Raw genomic sequence first — 23,261 nt, forward strand, 5'->3', positions numbered from 1 at the left:
TTATCATTATATGGTAATGAAGTGACCTGAAACATCATGTACAATATACAGCATACAGCGAACTAGTGAAAAGTGAGCCTGTCGTGAACTCAGGTAAGCCACTTCAAAGCACATTTTAAATTGAAGTTATTCAAACCAGGAGCTGAATCCACTCCCAGGAAAAGCTGCCATTTGAGTTCCCTAACCACCAGGAGAGTAGCATAGTCATCAAAAACAGTTTTACTTGTTCCAATACTAAAAAGAGAAAATTTTCAAAATGAGTACAAGTTAGTGAATGCCTGGCTAGTGCATTTCGAGAGTCAGAACTTCTGACAGCCCCACCATTTTCTTTTATTCTGTCTGGCAGTTTCCTGCAAGTTTTTCCCACACAGAAATAATGACAAGAATTACAAACTGCAGCATATACCAAATCAGTGGATGAACAGTCAAAATGATAGGCAAATGTAACTTTATAGTCAGTGTACAAAAGTGTAGCAGTTCCCTTTGAAAATAAACTTGCAACAAACATTTGCCACACTAACAATTCAGGTGGGTCAGTAATGTTTCTAGCAGAATTTACCACCAGCGCCGAGTCTCTGTTCTCAAGTGAATTTCTAATTGTTTTAGTCTTTTTATACTCAAAAAAATGGAGAATCCCCTAACAAGCTAGACAAATTCTGTGAACTAGTAACAATGTTCCAATTGTGAGTGATGACATCCCTGATACCTATGTATCGGGAAATTCAATGTCCTGTCTGGAAAAACAGCAGTATTATTTTGTTTCGGTGTAAAACCACAGTGAAGAATGAGTTGAAATTTACTGTGCGTCTCTAGCCACTTCCTGAGCCACCCTATAACCAAGATCCTTAGGGTAATGTTTTTGCAAAAAGAGATTACACAAAAGTCCATCTCAGCATAAAAAGTAGTATCCACAGTAACCAGTCTGGAGAGTCTAATGACTTGACCCCTTAACACATTCCTTTTCATGTAGAAGGGGTGTTTGCTGGTAACATCTAAAAAGTTGTTACAATAGATTTCCTTTCTGAAAATGTTTGAGACTATGCTCCTGCTGGTGACAAACAGAAGTCTCAAGAAAGGAAATAGTGCTAACAGAACCTGATTTAACAAATTTAAAAACACTAACTGTCACCCATAGCTAGTAAGAAGTTTTCCAGCCCTTGGGCAGGGCCCAACCATGCAAAAATAAAATTACTGTTTTACTGCTTTATTGCCATATGACATGTAGCATATATTTACCGATTTTCTTTGTACATCGGTATTTCTGACATTCTTACATATTAAAAGAATGAAAGCACACTCTTACTGGTTCTGGTGTTTTTTCATACAGCTGTAGAAGTTTTTTTTGCATATACATACACACACATATATATCTATATATATATATATATATATATATATATATATATATATATATATATATAGATATAGATATAGATATAGATAGAGAGGTGTGTGTGTGTATATACACATACCAGAAAGTATATAATTTTATTTATTTTACATTTGTTTACTGGGAAGGTCCGACTGGACAGAACTGTCCGTTTTGAGCAGAGGCCCAGGGAGAAAAACTCCAAAACAATTGCTAACATACTATACATAACATATTTACACATTCAGTTATAAAAATATAGCAGACAAACATATGATTGCATAAAATATGTATATAGACACACACACACACACGATGTGTCTGGTAAACTTAAAGGTAGACAAAAATAAATTATATGGCAAAATGTATACATGATAAAAGCAGAATTTTATCAAGTAGTAAATATTTATTTTAAATTAAATTTTCAGAAAGAAAGGTAGAGAAAATTAAAATTTTAGATGCAGATGGATTTCTATTAGATTAACAAGATTAATATTTAAAATTTGTTCTCTAAAAGTTGAAAATGACTTGAAGATCTGTGAATTTCACTTCCAAAAGTTGGTATACCCTGTTTTAATGCAGAAGGTTACAGGATTGACAATACAAATGCATAAGAGAAATATGTAATGGCTGGATTTGTACAGTGGTACCCTCAAAGTTTTCCAACAACTGTTATGATACAATACTTACTTTATTATACAAGGGGAGGAGAATAATTGGAGACCCACTGCATTATTAAATTTTGATTATAAAATCTTAGCTTGAATGTTGCAAAAAGAAATACAAGGTGTTGTACATGGGACTGGTGTATACAGAATGTTACGGATAGTGAAGGCTCAAGATTACCGATATATTCAAAGCATGTCACTATCACATACTCCTGTAATGGCATTTATGCAGACTATCAGTTGTATTACTGAGCTATATTCCTATTAGGTCATTAGTGGACATACTGATGTGTAAACATAGCAAGAGGACAAGGCTGCCCACCAAGTACCATATCCTTTGGACTAGGCATTCATTGTGTTATTTGGGTAGTAAAAAGCAGGCATGTTTTAATACTGATAATTTTTCAAATCTTTTGTCTCTGCAGCGGTTTTATTATATACAGATATTTAAGCAAAGAATACTCAATAGTAAGAAATAATGAAATATGCTAACAGCTCAAATAGGTTTTCTTTAAATGTGTGGACAGAAGTGGTGGAGTAGGATATGAAGAAAGCTTAATAGGTATAAAAAATAATCTTAAAAATGTATAAGTATACAATCCTCATTACCAAAATGTATACCATCAGTTAGAATCAGTGATGAAACTGTACACAAAAGAATGGAAGTCTTTCTGAAAGGTACGTGGAAAAATTGTTAAGACATATTTAGTTTGAGTATACATTAGGTTGTCATTTTTCTTTCATTTGAAAAAAAGATGGAAAAACTATAGAGAAACAGATTTTATATTAGGATGTTAACCATGGCGACTAAACAGGACAACCAATTTTAAAATATTGTTCTAGACTTGTAGATAAAATGATTCAAACAATACAACATATTTTTTATGAAATATTTAGCCAAATACTACAATACTTTAGACCGTTGGAAGGTTGAAGATGCGTCTAAAGATATAAAAATAGATTCTGAAGAATACGATCTGCTAGATGTGCAAAAGTTTTAATATAACAAGGTTTGGGAAATATAATGTGTGATGAGGTTTTATGGTAGATTCTCATTTATCTATTTTCTACTTAATACTCCTTGATTTGATTTTATGGTTAATTCTCAGTTACCTTTTTTCTACTTAATACTCATTTATTTTTGTATAAATTTGCACTAGACTAATTATACTGCTACTTTGCTTACTATATTTTACACCCACCTGAGCTACTATCATTTCAGGCAGATTTAGCATCTCAGTCAAAGGCTGGCACACTCTGGAATGAAGCACCTCCTTATGCTATGGTGCAGTGCAATGCAGTGTCAGCTTCAGAAAACTGAATCCATTTACTTGGCATGGAAATAAAACCCATAGTGTTCTGATCTTCCAGCAAAGATATGCATGTTACCCGTTAAGCTACTTACACAGCCAACACTGTGCACCTAATATAGTGTGCATGCTGCATCATGGAACTCAAAGACATTGGTAACCTCCAAACTCTGGACCCCACCCAGTTCGGGTTTGTGAAAGGCAGATCATGCCTCCTGAACCTGATCGACTTTGAGGCAGTCACCAAAGCTGTAGACGAGGGTAAGGTGGTTCACACAGCCTATCTTGATCTCGCCAAGGCTTTCGACACCATCCCCCACTCTGGGATTATAGCTAAACTAGGTATAAATCCCCATGTCACAAGATGGGTTGCCAACTGGCTGACTGACAGAACCCACACTGTAAAAGTTGCAGACTCCAAATCTGACTTCATACCAGTGACAAGTGGAGTACCACAGGGTTCAGTCCTGGGACCTCTCCTGTTTTGGTATCCACTTCTCTAAAGTACAGGCTAACACAGAAGGCCTTTGGCTAACGAAGTTCGCAGATGACTGCAAACTAGGAGCCATAGTAGAGTTCCCAAATGATGTGGACATCCTACAGAAGGGCCTCAATGAAACAGATGCATGGTGTAAGAGCCATGGCCTCAAGCTCAATGCCAAAACGTGCATTGTCATCCCCTTGGTAAAAATTCTGTACCAATGAACTACCACATAGGCAACAGTCTACTTAATGCCAAATATGTGAGGAGACCTTGGGACCCAGGTGAACAGTAGTCTCTCCTTTGATAATCACATGCCACAGTAGTCAGGAAATCCTTCTACGTGGCACACATCACAAAAGGGTTCTTATCCAGGAAAAAAAAGAAGGTGGTCATTGTTCCCCTCTACTCGACACTCAGAGCCATTACAGTAAAATGCCCCTTTTGGAATGTACCTCATAAGACATCTGCAGCAGCTGGGAAGGCCACAGAAGTACCTCACAAAGAGGATTACTGGCCTCAAACAGATGCCCTACACTGACAGTCTCAAAAAAAACTCCAGCTTTACTCCTTAGCATATCGCCTACTCAGAGAGGATCTCTGCCCAACATATAAAGCTATGTCAAACCCAGAGCTGTTGGTCATGCTACACCTAAAGAAATCCAAATTCCTCTGAGCTACATGCTCTAGGAACCTAAACCTTGTCACCACAATAAACAGGACATACTGCAGGGATAGATTCCTGTCCCAGAGACTTCCCATGCTCTGGAACAAGCTACCCATATATGTCAAGCAAAGTTCCTCATTAGCACACCAAGAAAAATCTTGATGAGTGGATGGGAAATACACCCTGGGGATCACTTCTGTGGCCCGGCTTGACAGGAGCACAGGAAAATAACTTTCTTGGGTGGCATAAACCAGGGAACCTTGTTGGCTTGGCTTACTTAGGCCCTTGGGCAGATAAGCCTAGTACCTACCTATGAGGCAGAAATACTTTGTCACCATATATGGATTGAGTTGTAGGCAACAATATTTACACCCACTAAAAATGAAAGAAGCCAGAGTATTTGGGTAAAATTTACCAGTCACAATCACGAGATTCAGAAAAGGCTTTTCCCCACAGGTCAGATGAACTGTAGCAACAATCACGCTCCATGACGGCCATCTAGGCCATCAGTTCAATATGGAAAGCCACCTCAAATTGTGCAATAACTTGACTGCCTGTCTCAATCCAATATTAGTGCAATACTCAGTAAGTCGTGCCAAATCACTGGTCATCAGGGGTAGTAGTATGACCAGAGAAAGTCTCATTACAGTGCAACATCTAATGCTAGTCTCTCAGTGCAATATTCATTACCACAGTACTGTATAATACTCCAGCAAGCAATGAGATAACTGTATAATAAATGTTAGTTTAATTTATGTGCAATAGTAGAATTATGTCTCTAGAACATTATGGTATACAGTAAGTAATTATATATATATATTCATGTCATATTAAGTGTTTGTGATATTTGCACATTTCAGTCCAGAGATATGGAATTTCAGTTTTTGCACGTGTGTGATTCTAAATGACAATAAAGTTTACTTTGACAATGTAAGAGGAGGGAATCAGTATAAACTTTAGACTGATTAATACATAAAACTGAAACCCTGTCACATCTGCTAAAGGAAGTCATAACATTTAGAAGCACAAGTCTCAAGGCCTTTAATGCCATAACAGACCCACTTAACAACCAAGAACGGATTCATTCTGGAAAAAGGAATGTTAGTCTTCAGGAGCAGAGCTCACCCTTTCAGACTGAAGGCTTGAAACAAGGTTGAATAAATAGCTCAGTAAACAGGTATCTATATACAGCTGTGATTTCCCCATGAAGTACTTTTCAAAAATCACACAGAGAACACCTGCAGGTTTCCAAGTTAAAGTATCAGAGATCTTGGATCAATCAAAAGCAATGGTCATATCAGACTGGACAAGTTCTCAGGTTCTTGCAATATTTACTGGAAGCAACCAGTGATTTAAGTATTCCAATGTTTTAACAAATTATCTCTTTACCAGTTGCACTAAGAAATCCAGCCCTAAGCAACAATTCTGACAAGTACTTCATTTCAGTGTTTAGTACAAAAAAATTACTGGTCAGCAGTCACTGGGTTCCATGTCATCTTTGGTGGTCTGACCCTTATCTCACACACAAAAAATAAAATAAAAATAATGCTGCAGTTGCTATCCCCTTGATAATTTTTGGGAAGGGTGTTAAAAACTGTTAAGAACCTTTCGTATATCTCCACCTGTACTCTGTCATGCCCTATAGCAATCTTGTTAGTATCATAACAGGCTCCTTCATTTCCACTGCTAAAACTGGGTCCTTCAATGATTCAGTTTCAGTTATAACGGACTTCACAACAAAAGCACTGTGCAGCTACCCCCAGCATGCCCAATACCTCACCCACCCATGCTTGACTGCTTTCACAGAAATAAGTTTTAACCAATGAAAACAGGGCAGCAAACATCCTTTAAATGTAAAAAAAAGCTTCCACATTTCAGGTGCAAGGTAATTCTCCAATGACCTCTCTTTCTTTTTGCGTTCTACCTCTGCTCCCATAAACCACTCATTTTCTGTAAGAATTCCCTAAACCCAAAGCATATCCTCCCCATCTTTCTTTCTTGTCTTCCAGACTGTGGATGTTCAGCACTGCCATACTTTCTTGTACTCAGCATCTTCTAGCCTGAGCAGCTTGCTAATATCTTTCTTTATGCACACATGACATGTATACCAGGTGAGGCCTTAAAACTGCACTGCATACTGGACAGCCATCTCCAGTTCCTTGTGCTCAAAACTCCACTATCAAGAAATCAATGAAGGCTGGACTCTGAGTGGATAATATCTGATGTTGTGAACTTCCCAATATTATCTGATGTTGTGAACTTCCCAATATCTTTTCGATCTTTGCTATCCTCAATGTAATCCAAAGCGGGACAATTTAAATGACAGTGCACCTCTTGGTGTTAAGCCAAGCTGCCAAGTTCCCAAACATTTTTCTAACCCAAGTCCTACAGCTGCTAAACACCCTCACTTATGACTAGGGTCCCCATTTTATTATCAGCAAGCAGACTTTTTCTACTTCAAACCCTGCAGGAATTACAGCAGAATCATACCCAAAAGAATGCAAACCCAGAGGGCAAAACCCTCACTCTGACCAACTGCCACCTAACCAAAATAATTTGATCTGCAGTTCCCATCTAGCTGTGTACAAATGTAACCTCATTTGGCACTACTGCAATCATTTGTAGCTTAGCTTTCTACCTTTTTCTTTGGATGAAGTCAATACTTTACTAAAATCCAGACAGATTTAACTCCACATCTCCCTCTTCTGTGTACCATTATTGGTGAAACTGAACTGTCAGAACCTGCTCTCCAACTGAACATTTTTCTAATAGAGAATATTTTTTGTTTACTTCATTCACATAACCATTCATGAATTAACATGGGATATAGACTTTAAATCTGAAAAAAAAATTGTGCTGACCATTTACTGCTCCAGCTACGTCATTTTCTTGGGACACCTTGGCTTGAAAAAATTACCTTAGATGCTCACCTGCTGGTTGCTTCATCAATCTTTTCATTTTCCTAGCCACCATATGCAAATCTTGGATACTTCCTCCATTATTTATTTTAAGTCACTCATATTTGCTATTTTGGCCAAGTAAGCAGCCTCTCTTCCAAAATTGTTCCATATCTCTATACAGACTGCTACTCTGTTTGCCACTGAATAAGGCCGATTCTTAAAAATGGGTCCCAAAAGATCACTGTTCTACTCCTAACAAAGATAAATCGTTACCAAAATGGTCATTATTGCTCCTGTAATCATGCTTAGATTCATGGCTAATGACCCAGGGGGGAACCTTACTAGGCCTAGCAGTTTTCCCGAAAGAATAATGAAGTCCAGTTTCCAAACAGGACATTGAGAGCCAGGCATTTGCGTGTTATCCCTGTTCATAAGCGACACTGGTGTCAGGCTCAGTGTAAATTTCCTATTCCCCATCCACTGGTCTAGGTTGTGCTTAAACTGGATAACAGACGAACTCAGGAAAGCCTGTTCCAAAGGAGGGTTAGTCTCTGGGACACATCTGTCTCCAGCATGTTCTACCTATGAAACCACTGCAGTGAAGAGCTGGCGAACACTATGGATAGCAGTTTATGCAAACGTTTCTGGTGGAAGATGGTATCAAAAGCTTTTGATAAGTCTAGGAAGATTCAGTCTAAGCTTCTGGTGCTTCTGTAGCTGCTGCCATTAACCAAATTCAGCAAAACAGTAGTTGTGCTATGATGAATATGCAAGCCGCGCTGAGGTTATGACAGAAGCTGGTTTATCTATTAGATAGAAAGTGTATCCGTAAGTAATTTAACTAAGATTTTTAATAAGGGAGTTGGCAGCTGGCCTACAATTTGAAAGATCTGTATTGATTCCACTCTGCAGTGGAATAATGACTTTTCACATAGTAAGGGGACTTTTATTTTCAGATACAGATTGACTTATCAGAATTGAAACTGGATATGCAATAGCCTAAACTTCTATTTTAAAATGTATTTTATTTTTTTTTGTATTTACTTATGACTTGTTTATTACCAGGATAGTCTGACTTACGATGCCAATTTTCAGCAGAGGCCCGGGGAGAAACACTCCAGATGCAGGTCTTTGTAAAATATTTGTCAGATAGTCAAGGGCAACTGTGGAAGGCTTTAATTTACTTGAGGTATTTTTTAATGGTATCTCTGAGAACTGGTTGGAAGCAGAAATGCTGAAGGAGTTTTTTTGACTGAACAGAGACATCAAGAGCTTGATGAGTCACCTTCTCGGTTAATGACTGCACCATCTGTATATAAAGGGAGTATTGAACTGCTTGGCTATGGCATCATTTGTTTTTTTGGTGTTGGCTATGTAGCTCATTTTAAATGTAACAGTTGATTGAAGCCCAAAACAGGTTTGTATAGTTAGTGTGTATGTTTTGAGTGGTCGAGTAGAAGGTTTTTTTTATCTTTTGCAATAAGTTATTTTGCTAGGTTTCGTAGTTGTTTATACACCAGTAAAGTAGGGGCTGCTTTATTTTTTGTCCAAACATTCCAGGCTTTATTTCTTTGCTTCACGAGTTGCTTAGTTGCTAAGGAGCACTATGGAGAAGGGTTGGCTTTGATTCTTTTTTTATTCGGAGGGATGCTTGTTTCTTTAGACACCCAAGAGGATTTTACTGAGCTCAGGAGAGGCATCATCATCTAGGGGCAGAGTTTTCAGCATCTCCCAATTAAGCAGATGTAATATACACTACTGAAAGTGTCTTGCCCGAAAAGTAGTACATTTTCTTACCAAACTGAAATGACGCATTTCGGGGCCGTTGCTTTGGTAATTTATAATTTAGACAGAAGATCTTAGGATCCAATCGACAGCTGACAGTCGGGCTGTGGCTTTGTTATATCTAGCTGGTGTGGTTAAGGGTGAACTTGTAATGATGTATATTACTAGTTGGATTTTCAGATTATACATAATACAATTTCATGAGAGATTCAGGAGGCCCAGCAGAGAATATTTCCAGTGTTTTAGCATTGTTACTTCAAGGTATGTAAATACCTACAATTGTGATGGTCTTGAGCGTTTAGACAAGTGCGTTTCTGTAGGAAAAAAAAGACCACTGCCAAGCTTTTTGTTGGTTCTGTCTAATCTGATAAGGTTATCGCCTGGTGCGGAAATCCTCACTTTTTTTGTTTCTTGATGCAGCCATATTTCTGTGGCAACTAAGATGTCTGAAGTGTGTAATGCAATCCATGTATGCACTTCAGGGAGTTTGTTAAAGATGCTGAGCAAGTTAGTATAGTATATATGAAATCCAGGGTAGAACTGTAGGTGAGGTGTTAGTGACAAAGAAGCTGATGGGGGTATGAGGTCTGCTGCCTCTATATGCTAAGCTGGGCCTGCGTTTGGGTGAATGTTATGGCAAAGTTTTATGGAGGTATGATGGTCCATTTTTGCTTGACTTTATGTTTAATAAATCAAGTTGTGAGCAATGGCTGTAGCTTTGGACAATGTACTTGAACAGTAGGCTATGAGGGATATTACCAATATCACATGATTAGGAGGTGATGTTCAGAAGTATTTTTCTTGCCCGATACAATATAAATGTTTTGTTGGAACGGAGGGTAATGCACAACAGACTCCAGACTGCAGAGGAGGGGTCTGAATAGGAGTGGATCTAGTGCAAAGCAGCATTGGAGGGAGAACGGAGGGTAATGCACAACAGACTGCAGAGGAGGGGTCTGAATAGGAGTGGATCTAGTGCAAAGCAGTATTGGAGGGAGAAGAGCGGTTAGAAAGTTATATGCAAGTTGGGAAGTAGTTGAATAGAAACTTGAGTGTTTCTACTTCCTAGCTAAAATCTGGCTCTACTCTTGCTCAAAAACCAAGATAAACTATATCCCCAAATGTGAACAAGTACGTTTTCATTTCTTATACCTCAATTCTCCCATTTTTACTTACTTCCTTGTGGCTATCTAATTCTCTTCCCTGTCTTTCTCTCTAAATAAACCATTAGACTGTTTTTCCCCCTGTTCTTCATATTGCAATTCCTGTTTGTATTAAACTAACTTACCTTAAATTTTTCTACAAACTGTCTGAAATTTCTCTAAATATTGCCATATACTTTGTATCAATTCTTAACCAGTGTTTTTATATCATGTCTAATTTATTTAAATTGCAGATTGTTCCATCTATTCATTCGCAACCTTTTTCCCTATTTTTGCACATGGGGTCAGGGTGTCACTTTCAAAAGTGACAATCTAGAGCCAAGGCTTACACTACCAGGATATTCTTCTTTAAGAAAAGTAATTAGGCAGTCTTCAAAAGTAAAGTATTTTGTATCAATTTGGAGCTTTTCTCCCCGGGCCTCCGCTGAAAATGGGCTTCTACCCAGTCTGACTTTCCCAGTAATCAAATGTCAATAAATAAATAAATAGTAGTAGAGATGTTTGATGATGTGTACCAAGTATATGTCACAGGGGAAAGGTGTATTTGGGAAAAGGTGGAGCGGAATAGGTTCGTAGTTGTCTGGCAGACAAATGACCACTACAGTCCTTAGCTTAGCAATACATCCTAATCTAATGTTCTGGTTCACTTAAGTGAAAGCAGGGGCTTGGAAGATGCATCAAATAAGTTGGGGCCTGGGAGATGAACCATTAACTGGCTACCTGTGTCCATTAGAGACATAGGTGCCAATCCAGGGATGAATTTCCCTTTCCCCAGCCAATTGTACAAGTTGCACTTAAATTGGGTTAGGGAGGAACTCTGCTTCACGTGGATGGGAAGCCTGTTCCAAAGAAGGGGTAGTGGCAAATTCTGGAATAGGGAGTAGGGTAGTGGAGTGACACAAAGATGCACAGCAACGCTAAGAATAGTGGGCTTCCCAATTATTACAGAAAGCCATCAGTTTTCTAGCCAATGCTTGAGCAATTAGCAATGAGGATCAGATTTTCTTTCCTTTCATGTACTAAATGCATGACACCAAGAAGCTAGGGAGACAAAGTAACTGGCATATAGAATCTATTCTAACTAGCAAGAAAAAGTGGCCATCTTGGAAAGCAGCCTTAACAGTACAAGGACTACTCCTAAGGGGAGGGAAGAATGTCGTAGCCAATTTCCAGTAGGTGGCAAGCATGTACTTGACAGTTAAAATTAATATACAGCAAGGCTCTTTTTGTTAAGCTTCCTTACACTATACAAAGACAAACGATCTCAGTGAAAACGTGTGCATTTGTGGGTCTTGTGGAAGACCTTGTACTATTTAAAGGGCAGGAAACAACTTGATGTCCACAGGGTCTGAACAAAGCACTACTATACTGAAGTGTGACATGGAGGCAATAAAAGTCAATACATACCTATTCCTAATGAGGAAGGAAGGAACACGAGTGAGGCAGATCAGCTATTCTAAAAGTAGAGAGAAGGAAAAAAGAAGTTATGTCTTACCATAACGTTCCATCTGTGTTGTAGATCTTTGTTCATTCATTACCATTAGGATATAGGTTCCGTCCTCAGAACCGATATGGCTGTTTCTAAGCTTGCGCCAGACAAAAACTCTTAGTTAAGGCCTACCCATAATGCCCCTCTCCTAGTTACATCAGATAGAGTTTGCCCGCCCTTAGATAATAGATGTAGTACTAGAAAAAAAAGTAGGAGGAGGCTCTGTCTGAGCAAATACCCTAACCAGGAGTTCCTAGGAGTCCAGGCAGGGGAGAGGAGGGCAGGAAGTAATGAATGAACAAGGATCTACAACACAAATGGAATGTTGTAAGACATAACTTCTTTATCTGATGTTGTAAATCTTTGTTTATTCATTACCATTAGGACAGAGTCCCCAGCTACATGAGTCCTGGTTGGCCCTAAGGAAGGATATTCCTGAGCACCACAAAACCAAAGGTGCTCATCCTCTGGAGACCAAATCCAATTTGTAATGAGATATGAAGGTAGGAGGTCTCACCCAAGTGGCTGCTGTGCAGACATCATCCATAGAGGCTCTGGAATTAAATGCTATAGAAGTAGCCATAGATCTGGCAGAATGAGCCTTTGTTCTGGAAGGCAAGGATAGCTTAATCTGCTGGTAGATAAAGGTAAGGACGTTTCTAAGCCAGGAGGATAAAGTCACTTTGGAAACAGGTTTACCCAATCTGGGTCCTGCAAAGGCCACAAACAACCAATCATTTTCCTGAAAGATTTAGTCCTGCCCAAACAACAATGAAGCTGCCGATGCACATCAAAGGTGTGCAAAAGATACTCCCTTATATTAGAAAGCGGAGGGAAGAAAACCAGCAGATCAATAGATTGGTTAATGGAAAAGCCAGAAATGACCTTGCAGCTCAGATACTCTTCCCAATGAGGTAAGTGCTACTAGAAGTAAGGCTTTCCATGACAAAAACTGCAAATCACAAATCAAAAGGCTTGAAAGGAGAACCTGTGAGAGACTGAAGTACCAAAGTCAAGTCCCAGGGTTCTAAGGGAGACTTGACCGGAGCTTTAACATCTAATACTCCTTTCAAAAAGGTCTTGCATAGAATTATCGCCAATTTTCATAATGATCTTGATAGCTACTAAATGTACTGTGATAGTCAAAGCCGAGGCTCCTGCATGCAAAACAGTAGTCAGGTATTGTAGGATCTTTTGAAAAGGAATACAAAAAGGGTCTAAGTTCTGATCTTTGGCCCAAAGAGAGAACCTAGTCCATTTACTAGAATAAACTTTCTTAGTGGAAGGTTTGTGTGACGCCAGAAGAATTTCACGAACAGGAGATGGGATGTCAGGCAACCTGGCAATCACTGGAAGTGAAGGAACCAAACAGCTTGAGACTGTGCAGGTTCAGATGAATCATTCCCCAAGGATGAGATAACCGGTCTTGGGAATGATCCAGGATCCACGGACTAGTACGTGCCCTGAAGGTCTATAGAGCACATCTAGTTATCCCTCTCTAGGAAGGGAAGAATAGACTGTATCGTGACCATCCGGAAATTTTGAAGTTTGATAAATCTGTTCAATAGGCTGAGATCCAGGATTGGCCTCCAGTCTCCTGTCTTTTTTTGGCATGAAAAAGAACCTAGAGTAAAACCTAGATCCTGTCTGGTGGTACTGATTGGATGACTCTTCCTTTGCAACTTTTCTATTTCTAAGGCTGTTAATTCCCTCCGATTGGATGGTACATTGGGGATGGAAGTTAAATCGAATGGTATTTGTCAGCCTCTGGATATTATTCTCTGCACCCAAACATCGGTAGTAATAAGATGCCAGGCTGGAAGATGTAGAGAAAAACGACCCCCTAACCACTTCCAGAGGAAAGCAATCTGGCTGCTGCTCAGGAGTGCTGGTAGGGTCTGCCAGAGAAAGAATCTCTAGCGCCCTGGTTACAAAGACCCCCTCTACCCCAAAAGGGAAGTCTTCCATATGAGTGGCCCCCTCTGCCCCAGGGGGATTGTTCACCACGAGTGTCACGAAAAGGTCCTTGGGATTTCTTGAACCACATTTTCCTCCCTTCTGGTTACTGGAGTAGGACCTCTGGGGGTTGGAAAGGCATATGCCCACAGCAGACAAGGTCTTTCCCTCTTTCTCACTGCAGGTAAGTGTGTCTTGTACTTTGGATCCAAAAAGTGCAGATTCGTCGACAGGTGCATTGACGAAGGAAGATTTAAATTGGTCTGCGATGCCACACAACCGCATCCAAGCATTACGTCTCGAGCTGCACCCATGTTGGAGTGAGATATCAAATGCATCGAGGAGTTAGAGATAGAGTCAAGGGTAGCTAGCTGAGCGGCAACAGTATCACACAACTCATCAGGCAATACCCCACCAAAGAGGGAGACATTTTGGAAATTAGGTCTCTTTGGAGGTGAGTAAAGTGTGCCAGATAGAACAGTGACCGAATGGCGAATGTCACTGAAGCACAGGCCTCTTCCCTAGTCTGTCCATGGTCCAGGACTCTCTGTTTGGAGGATGGATGGTGGAACTATCTCCAGCCAGTTCCCTCTTGGTGGCCGCTGCCACCACGACCATAGAATCAACTGTCAACTGCTAGGACCAGTGGGGCTGGTCTTCAGATGTAGATAACATTTTTTGCCTGGCCTCTGAGGAACAGGTTCTACGTTGTCCGGGGCCTTCCAGGCATGCTGCACAAAGATTTTAACAAGGTCATCTGCCGGTGGAGTCACCCAGGAAGTAGATGGCTGGGCATGGAAGGACTGCAGGAACACAGATTCCTCAGAAGGGTTATAGGACTTCGTCTCCCCACTGCTTGAGGATTTCGAGAAGGACTCCGAATGACATGTCATCCTTGAGGATTTCGAGAAGGACTCCGAATGAGATGTCATCTGGGGAAGACCATGACCATCCCCCCTCATCACAATCAGTGTCTTCAGTGATAGATTCCTCCGGTGAATGAAAGTGCTTCCTCTTGCACCTTCAGGGGTGGCTCCCCAGTGGGATCTTCTGAGGAGGACTCTGGAGAAGGAGTTCCTTTCAAAGAGGGTTCTTGTGAATCCCATGCCCGGGGTCCCGAAATAGAGAGTTGGGAGAGGTGCATGCTAGGGGAGGGTTCTGATACCGATTGGTGCTGACCGAGAGTCCACTACCTGTACAGCCGGCCCACCTGAGGAGGGATGGGAGTCCAGAACAGGGAAGGACAACCTCGGAACTGGGGTCACATCTCTCCATGAGGGGCCCACCCCCAGGTGAGGAGCTCCGAGAGAACTGGAAGCCGGAGCTGTGGACATCCAGCAAGAAAATAAGTGTCACACTAGGTACCAAGGTACGGATGATCCAAGCACTGCTTCGGGAGAGCATCAGTTCCACCAGAGCTGATGCAGCACGGGTGGATGATGCCAAAAGGGAAAACACTGCTGTCGGAACACAGACAGTATGCACCAGAGTGGAAGTATCTTGTCTTTGGCAGGTATTAAGAGTTTTGAAGCTGATGGAACCAAAGAAACTGGTCGGCACTGCAGCTGGGGATGGTGCCGAAGCAGGTACAGTCAGAGCAGATGTCGGATCCAAGGACTGCACCAAAGTCTGTGGTGCCAAGGTTGGAACTGAAAGAGGGGTGAATATCATGGATGGCACTGAGGGAGAAGACACACTGCCTGGTGCTCAAGAGGTCTGCGCTGAGGACGCCGGCGAAGCACGGAGCCGACTCGATTCTGTAACTGACAAGAGATGCAGGAACAGAGTGACTCCGTTTGTCCTTATGTTTTTTTTTTTTTGGTTTTTGGAGGGAGTGAGACCTCCGACCCAGACAGAGCCTCTGAAAAAGGTGTCTTTTAATACAAGTTTATTTTTACATTTTGCTAGTGTACAATTACTAAAACTAGCACAAATGTCAGTCAGCATTAACATGATCCACGCCCAAACAGCAGACACAACGAACATGTGTATCCAAGTTAGGCATCTTGCATCCACACTTGTCACACTGCCAGACAAAGCTAAGTTGTGATTTAAACATAGTAAGACAACAAGGCTATCCTATAGAAAAATTAAGGGAGAAAACATCAACGATGTTATTTAAAAAAAAAAAATTCCACTAGTAAAAAAGGAAAGGCCTGTCAAAAACAGGAGAGAGGGACAGTACCAATAAAGGTAAAAAAATTAAAATTACCAAGGAAAAGGGTAGGAAATAGGCTTAGGTTATAGGCAATAGGCAACAGTGAGAAAAGGCTAATGACTAAAAATGAAATAAGTGAAACTGTCTTAAAATTAACAATTTTCTACTTAGCTTTGAAAGAGATGGCTAGCACGTCTGACTAAGAACGTGGCAAACGAGATCTGAAGTAACCAGGAGAGGTGCATTATGGGTAGGTCTTAGCTGAGAGTTTTTGGCCGGCGCGAGCTTGGAAACAGCCGTATTGGTCCTGAGGATGGAACCGAGGTCCTAATGGTAACGAATAAACAAAGAATTACATCAGATCAAAGTTTATGAATGTAAGGTCAAAATGGGTTTTAGCAAGAGGTGGAAGTAATACAGAGCTACAGTGGTAGTTGGTATAGAGCTATACAGAGCAAAGTAACATAACACAGCACTACAGTGCTCAGTAAATTATAAAACCATTACTTTGTAAGCATACATCAAATTAGTCAGCATGCCAAAAAAAATGATGTATACACCAGAGCATCAGCAACTGATATCACATGCATGAATCACATACTTGTGAGTCTTGTGGTACTTGTTTCATTGAAGAGCTTGACCTTATTAACCATCCCTGTCATATCCAACACAGATACTTTAAAATGGTAGCCCAAGTGCTGACCCCTGTAATACCCAGTCAATTTCTTATTTTGAAAATTAACTTCTTGTATCCAATTATTTACTAGTTTGGCATTTTAGACGGTTTCTTCCTCATTCAGATATCTTAAGCCTTACTCTTTAAATGAAATGTCTTGCAAAAGTGAAGGCCTACATCTGTTTCCCCTGTCCACTTTGTGAATACTGCAATCAATCATACAACAACATCATTTTATATAGTAGGAATATCTACAGTGAATCCACATTCATTCTTGTCCCAGAGGTTAATGTCAGTCTTATTTCGTAAGATATTTTCCAACAGATTCCAATCTACTGCAATCAGAATAACTCATCTATATTTGTCTGGTATCGAGTTTCCACCACCCCATCTCCCCACCCCTACTCCCCTCAAATAGAGTACTGGAAAACCACCGTCATGTTTCCAGTTTTGAGGCATCTCCCCAGTAGTCAAGATCTATTGGGAAGCATACATATGGGATGGATTTTTTACCCATCCCTGATCCTATCTTTTTCCACATTTGTTGACACCTCTCCAATCACCTTCCACAATGAACCATGAAACACAAACACAACCTAAAACTGTCTGCTGGCCAAGTCAGGAAAACGCAAAATAATGCTTAAACTCAAGCATAACCCTGATTAATGATGCAACTTTACCGGGGGGGGGGGGGGGGGGGGGGACGACAACAATATCCAAGGAAGAATATACACCAAGGCAGATATCACCTTTCTCACATTTCGAAATACACTTGTTGACAGTCATGGCAGTTTAAGCAGATACTCAATTCCTCGAAACAAATAAGTTTATATGTTTACGGGTACCCCTCAATTCCCTTACTGAAAATGCCTAGACAAAGCCAAAATAATGCGAGACCTTAAAGACCAAAATCAGGGTCAGATATTTAATATGCTGCTTTAATTTGTTAGAACAGGTGCTGGCATTCGCATTAATTTCCTAAATGGTAAAATGTCTTATTTAGTTATTGCAATCCCATTGATTAGCCAGAAAACCACACATTTACGAGGAACAGACCAAAAATGATAAGGCAAAAAAAAAATCAGGACATGCTACTAAATTCTGGCCATTTGACATGTGAGACTGCATATCTCAAGTGATATCTCTAGAGCCTTACATCACTCTCGTACAAACGAACGATGTACACAACTCGGACAGTAGACGAAAAATAAACGGAAAGAACTACATACACGCGTGCAATAATTATAGCAAACGGTAATCTTTGCCGTTCTTCTTAGGTGCTCACCTCACCAGTCTGGACATTCTTCACCTGGTTTACGCCCAGTTTAGCCAAGTCCACGGTACTCATTTTTTTGTCTTTAGGAAGAGTAGAAAGAATAGTTACTACTAACGAAAAATTACAACAGTGAGTAGTCACATGAAAAATAAATGCCCTGAAATTAACAATAACAATTACCAAACGCGTATTAATGAAAGTACATAACAGAATCACGTTATCAAACCTATATAAAAGCTGCAGCACTAACTGCTGTAGCAATCACGTGTATTTAGTACAGCACCACTCACCAGATAGTTTCCTGGCTTCTTAGCGTCCAAATAGTTACGAAACGATATTGTAGCCAATCGAAAAAGAGCATTTTCTGTGGGCGGTCATAATATGCAAATGAGGTTATTTAATACGGGGCGGGGATAGTGAGGAAAGTTCAGTAGTATTTACAGAAAGCTACGTGGTAATAACATACGAGGGCGGTTACTACTACGTTTCTGATGGTTAATGTCATTTACAAATACAGTTAACAACCACAGGAATAACAGTAAGCATTGTATACTCCATCGTTTTAGACTTATGGAAAGCTTTTGATACGGTAGATAAGTTAATAGGTTCATAGGTACATAGCCGGCTTTAGGCACCAGCGAACCCTGCGGTCACTGGGGGCCCCCAACCACTGCAAGTTATCTTATCTTGTTATTTATGTCTGCTAAATCAGAAAAAGCTAGTACAGCAAGCTTGAATACTTAATAAAGCAGTTAAGTAACAATAACTCTTATTTATTATCTCCAACAAAATTCAAAGATCTTTAGTTACAGTATTATTTTATGTCAAGTAAGAAGCTTTACAATTTCATTAAATTTTTTACCAATGACAGAATGCCCCTAGTTAAGCCCTGTTGGTGGACATCCTCTTCACTAAAATTAACATAGCCAGCTTTAGGTACCTCCAATAGCTGTGGCTACAGGGGGGCCCTTAATCATCATTGGCTGTGTGGGGGGCCCACAAAAACTGCTGCTGGTTGGGGAAAAATAAGGAGAAAAAAAATTATTAATTTTTGATTACACCCTTTAACCTGAACAAGACTGTGATATGACCCTGCTAGGGCAAAGCTGTAATGAACATAAGCAAAGTAAGCACTAGAGAGATCAGCAACCCAGGGTGACCGATCTCAGTGCAAACCTCGGAGATTAAGAGCAGATGCTTCTAATCTTCAGGGATGGTTTCTTTTTCAGGGTTTTTATACATACTGGCAGAACAACTGAGACTATAACTCTCAACGTCTTTGCTGAAGAATTCTGTTCTGTGATAAAAATGATAGCATAATGTTGTATCTTTCAGCTTTTCCCAGTTAGGGGTTGCCACAGCGGAACTCTGGTCCGCTAATGATTGGTAGTAAATTTTTACGTATCGAGTTGTCAGCCCTGACATACAACCTTCAAAAAAGGTACGCCCATTCACACGTCTCCACACAGAAGACGCTTTAGCTGAGAATTGAACAGGACAACGTCTTACTGTGAGGCGACAACGCTACCGCAGCAAAGTCTTAAAAATGAGGAACACATTTTAAATATTACTCTAATTCCCTTAAAAGTTACTAGACTAACACATTTTGCATCAACATGCATTTTTAGACAATAAGTATAAAACTCTGACTGGATTTATTGTGATAGAGCAAAATTATAGGTTCATAGGTTGGTACTAGGCTATCGGCCCTAGGGTCTATACAAGCCTAGCCATAACAATTCCCTGGATATTTCTTCGCACAATATTTACATCTCTGAGGCAAAATCAGGAATATCTGTGAAATCAGAGACAGTGATAGGTATTAATTTACTACTCAGTGAGGTAAATAAAAATGACTTATTCCTGCTGCTTTTGATGACTGCTAAACAGCACTCACTGACCTTGTGTACTAGTGTTGTACAAAGTATTTGCTGAAATAAGTACAAAACTAGTATTGCTGTGATATGTGTGTGCGTGTGTGTGTGTTTGTAAAATATCAGTTATTTTTATCAATGCATACATCCAATAATGCTGGGACAAGCATATTATTCTTCTGGGTGTCAATAAAAAATTTAGCTAACAAGTGATTATATTTCAAAAGTAAGGCATAAAATATGTCACAGAGCATTCAGACACTTAGATCTTCTAGGAATCTGGTGGCCCCCACTCCGCAGACTGTATAAATGGGTACAGGGGGCTCCCTTAATCATCCTTGACTGTGGGGACCCCAAAAAAAGCTGTTTTTGGTTAAGGAAAAATGAGGGGAAAGTGCTTTCATTTTCTGATTGCACTCTTTAGCTTGAATGGAGTTATGATACGACCGTTAGGATAAAACTGATAATAGCCTTTGTCCTCAACCACAAACATTCTAAAACATCCCTGCTCAGATGTTTATGTACAGAAATTTACCATAGGTGATGTGGGGGCTGGGAATTGTGTAGTCATCCTTTTCTTTTCTAACAGACCTCAGAGGTATACAAAGAAAGTTACTTTAGCTCCTGTAGGGGCAGTGTACTGCCTGGTAGCAGCAAAGTAGAATACATTATTGCAATCATTATTTGATACCCACAGTGGTGGTGCTGCGGTAGCGTTGTCACCTCACAGTAAGACGCTGTCCGGTTCGTTTCTCAGCTAGAGCGTCATCTGCGTAGAGATATGCGTGAATGGGCGTACCTTCATTGAAGGTTGTGCATCAGGGCTGGTAACTCAGCACGTAAAAATCAACTACCAATCATTAGCGGACCGGAGTTCCGCTGTGGCGACCCCTAACCGGGAAAAGCCGAAAGACACAAACACATTTATTTTCATGTTCCTCACAATCAAACATCAAGCACATATACAGCTGGTTGCCTTTGGGGGTTAGGATTGAGGAGTCAAGTAGGCATGCTATGTATATGCATTTCAGCAGTCACTTGAAATATTGAATGTGGCCATTTGAACCTCTGTTTTTATCCCAATCTAACACCAGAGGGTTGCATAGACAGTGATTAGGGAGGCAGGCAGTATTCCCATACAGGATCTGTGTATCCTCACAACAACTGACTTGCTAATTTATTTTGAGCTACTATTCTTGTCAGCTTTGAATTTTAAGCTTTGGGTACAACTTATGTCTTCAGTGAAAGAAAAAAAATAAGACTGAAATTCTTTTTCTTACTCGAGATTTTTGTTTAGACCACTTTTGGATTAAAAGGTTGGGAAATGCTCTAAAATGCAACACAGAGCATCTACAACCCCTATGGCTTCTGGGGGCATCGGCTTAATTGAGTTATTTCCTAAATGATTCTTACTATGCTGTCTTGGTCAAGAAACTATATTGAAAAGGTGCAAGGAAAACTAAAGCTGAACAAAAACATTGAATTTCTTTCCTTAATCATAATTTCTGTTCAAGCTATCATTGGGTAAAAAGAAAAAAAAACTTAAAAAGCACTTTAGAGCATATATAAAGTTACAGCTTCTTGAAAAAGCTGAAGAAAAAAGATAAAATGTGATAAATGGAAGAAAGAAAAGTAATGTGCATAATGTGGGAAGACCAACATGGGGGAAACAGAGGGGAGCTCTGGAGGATGTGTTTTTTTTTTTCCTTGCGGGGACACAGTAAGCAGTGCCTGGGGCTCCACTGCATATTAGTTCAGCCCTGTACATAGAGTTGCTCACATTGTTAAACGTAAATGCCAGTAACTGTAAATGTCTCTTTCTGACATGGGCCAACATAGTGTAGTATGTAGGCCTGTTGTAATAACATCATTGTAGCTACAGGTCAGTCTGTGTGTACTACTCCTAAAGCCTGCAGCATGAACTAAAAGGAAGGGATGGCAGTGACAGGGATACTTAGACTGGAAGTGGCCAGGGGGCCTCCAACTTGAAATTTGCTGCGGGCCCCCAAAATGCTAACACCAGCCCTGCATAGGTAGGTACTAGGCTATTGGCCCTAGGGCCTATATAAGCCTAGCCAAATAGGCACCCTGGCTTTTGCCACCCAAGAAAATTATTTTCCTGTGCTCCTGTCAAGCAGAGCCACAGAGGTGATCCCTGGGGTGAATTTCCTATTTTCCAACCAATCATCAAGATTTTTCTTGAAGAGTGCTAATGAGGAGCTTTGTTTAATATAAATAGGTAGTTTGTTCCAAAGTATGGGAAGTCTCAGGGACAGAAATCTATTCCTCCAGCGTGTTCTGTTTATTGTGGTGACAAGGTTTAGGTCCCTAGAGCATGTAGCTTGGAGGGATTGGGATTTCTTTAATTGGAGCATGTCCAACAGCTCTGAGTTTGACATAGCTTTGTATGTTAGGCAGAGATCACCTCTGAGTAGGCGATATGTGACGGAGTAAAGCTGGAATTTTTTGAGACGGTCTACGTAGGGCATCTGTCTGAGGCCAGTAATCCTCTTTGTGAGGTATTTCTATGGCCTTTCCAATTGTTGTAGATGTCTTGTGAGGTACATACCAAAAGGGGAGTTGTACTCTATAATGGGTCTAATGAGTGACGAGTAGAGGGGAACAATGACCTCTTTTTTTCTGGATGAGAAACATTTTGTGATATGGTGTGCCACGTAGATGGATCTCCTGACCACTGTGGAGATGTGATTATCAAAGGAGAGACTACTGTCCACCTGTCTCCCAAGGTTTCATCACACATTCAGTGTTAAGGAGACTACCACCTATGTGGTAGCTCATGGGTACAGAGTTTTTACCAAAGGGGTGACAATGCACTTTTCGGCATTCAGTTTGAGGCCATGGCTTTGACACCATGCATCTGTCTCCATGAGGCCCTTTTGTAGAATGTCCACATCTTTAGGAGTTTTGATTATGGCTCCTAGTTTGCAGTCATCTGAGAACTCCGTTAGCCAAAGACCTTCTGTGTTAGCCTGTACTTAAGAAAAGTAGATACCAAACAGGAGAGGACCCAGGACTGAACCTTGTGGTACTCCACTTGTCACTGGTCTGAAGTTGGATTTGGAGTCTGCCACTTTCAAAGTGTGGGTTCTGTCAGTGAGCCAGTTGGCAACCCATCTTGTGACATAGGGATTTATACCTAGTTTAGTGAGTTTATCTATAATTCCAGAGTGGGGGATGGTGTCAAAAGCCTTGGCGAGATCTAGATATATTGTGTGAACCACCTTACCCTCGTCTACGGCTGTGGTGACTGCTTCAAAGAAGTCAGGTTTAGGAGACATGAACTGCCTTTTACAAACCCAAGCTGGGTGGGGTCCAGAGTTTGGAGATTACCAATGTCTTTGTTTATAAGATCCATGATGATACGTTCCATGGCCTTGCAGACCAGGCTCGTTAGGCTAATTGGGCAGTAGTTCCTGGGGTCCATGGTGGCTCCCCCTTTGTGGAGTGGGATAACCATTGCTGTGCACC

The 23,261-nt window shown here is 40.5% G+C and overlaps 1 protein-coding gene across 1 annotated transcript in view; it reads right to left on the minus strand.

The window, feature by feature from the left end:
• Positions 1 to 18,192, minus strand: part of PRXL2B (peroxiredoxin like 2B) — a 609,295-nt gene extending 591,103 nt beyond the window's left edge. Inside the window, exons 1-2 of the mRNA XM_044062981.1 lie at positions 18,079 to 18,192; positions 17,908 to 17,978 (exon numbers count right to left, since the gene is read on the minus strand). Coding sequence (XP_043918916.1) covers positions 17,908 to 17,970 — 63 coding nt within the window. The 5' untranslated portion in view covers positions 17,971 to 17,978; positions 18,079 to 18,192. The remainder of the gene's footprint in view (positions 1 to 17,907; positions 17,979 to 18,078) is intronic.
• Between the last annotated feature and the right edge of the window lie 5,069 nt (positions 18,193 to 23,261).

The sequence above is a fragment of the Protopterus annectens genome, chromosome 2.part1 (genome assembly GCF_019279795.1).
Source record: "Protopterus annectens isolate FY-2018-M chromosome 2.part1, PAN1.0, whole genome shotgun sequence".
Classification (NCBI taxonomy): Eukaryota; Metazoa; Chordata; order Ceratodontiformes; family Protopteridae; genus Protopterus; species Protopterus annectens.